This window comes from Triticum dicoccoides, chromosome 1A (assembly GCF_002162155.2).
Source record: "Triticum dicoccoides isolate Atlit2015 ecotype Zavitan chromosome 1A, WEW_v2.0, whole genome shotgun sequence".
NCBI classification, from domain to species: domain Eukaryota; kingdom Viridiplantae; phylum Streptophyta; class Magnoliopsida; order Poales; family Poaceae; genus Triticum; species Triticum dicoccoides.
In genome coordinates this window covers 448422769-448423779 of record NC_041380.1, presented here as the reverse complement: position 1 = coordinate 448423779, position 1011 = coordinate 448422769, and the positions used below count along the sequence as shown (strand labels likewise).

At 53.5% G+C, this 1011-nt stretch overlaps 1 protein-coding gene across 1 annotated transcript in view; it reads right to left on the bottom strand.

The window, feature by feature from the left end:
- Positions 1–205, bottom strand: part of LOC119278066 (cyclin-dependent kinase D-1) — a 6999-nt gene extending 6794 nt beyond the window's left edge. The window contains exon 1 of the mRNA XM_037559423.1: positions 4–205. Within this exon, the coding sequence (XP_037415320.1) occupies positions 4–120 (117 nt within the window). The 5' untranslated portion in view covers positions 121–205. The remainder of the gene's footprint in view (positions 1–3) is intronic.
- Between the last annotated feature and the right edge of the window lie 806 nt (positions 206–1011).

Sequence of the window (1011 nt, the reverse complement as noted above, 5' to 3'; positions counted from 1 at the left end):
GACCTTGGTGTCGATGGCCTTGAAGACGACCCCGTACGTGCCCTCTCCGAGGACCTCGCGCTTGAGGTAGCGGTCCGTGACGCGCTTCTCGCCCGCGTCGTCGCCGCCGCCGCTCGCCATGTGGGGCGGGGCCCGCCGCCAGCCTCCCCTCCGGAGGGGGCGGCGCAGGCGAGGGGGATCCCGGAGAGCGCGCGGGAGGGGGCGCTGCGGGAGGGGCCGACGGGGGGCGAGGGGGCGGCGGGTGGGGGAGCGGCGAGGTGCGGCCCTGCCGTTCGGCGCCGGGGGGAAGAGGAAGGAGGAAAAGGAAAATTCCGTGTTTTCGCACTTTATTTCGGCCTAGGTGTTTGTAAATGGGTTTGCCTTTTCTTTCTTGGTCGTTGGACCGCTCCTCCTCGCCCGTTTGTGGATCGGAAGTCGGATTGAGTTGGGCCAGCTCGCTGATGAGGGTTCCGTTGGTGTTGTTTCGGACCGTTTGAATCGCGAGCAAAGACGACCTAGGGCAGAGCCTAGTACCGAGGGTGTATCAGTTTTTCTTTCACGTCTCGCAAAAAAAAAAAGTTTTTCTTTCACGAACTGATCCTAGTTCGAACGGTCACCAGATTTCAAGTCCTGTACGTACTTGCATTGGTTCTATTTTTCTGGATTTATTGCAGCCTTCCGGCGATGTGCGTCATAGGCGTGAGTGTGACGACCAACCCACCAAATGTGCTACAAAGGCGTCTGTCAATCTCAAGATGATGTGCCGACTCGATCTCTCTGAAATGCTCGTAGGATAAAATGTGTGTATATGTGTTTATAAAGATGAGTGTATGTGCGTATGTATAAGCATCTACATCTGTGTTGTGTTAAAAGAATAGTTTTTCTTTCTAGAACCACACATCTATTATAAAAGATTCACTAAAATAGAAAAGCATCTCAAACATAATTAAAAAAACATCAAGGTTTATGGACCATCTAACTACCACTGCCATCGCAAGAAAGCCGTCGACACGTTGCTATCGCCGCTCCCAT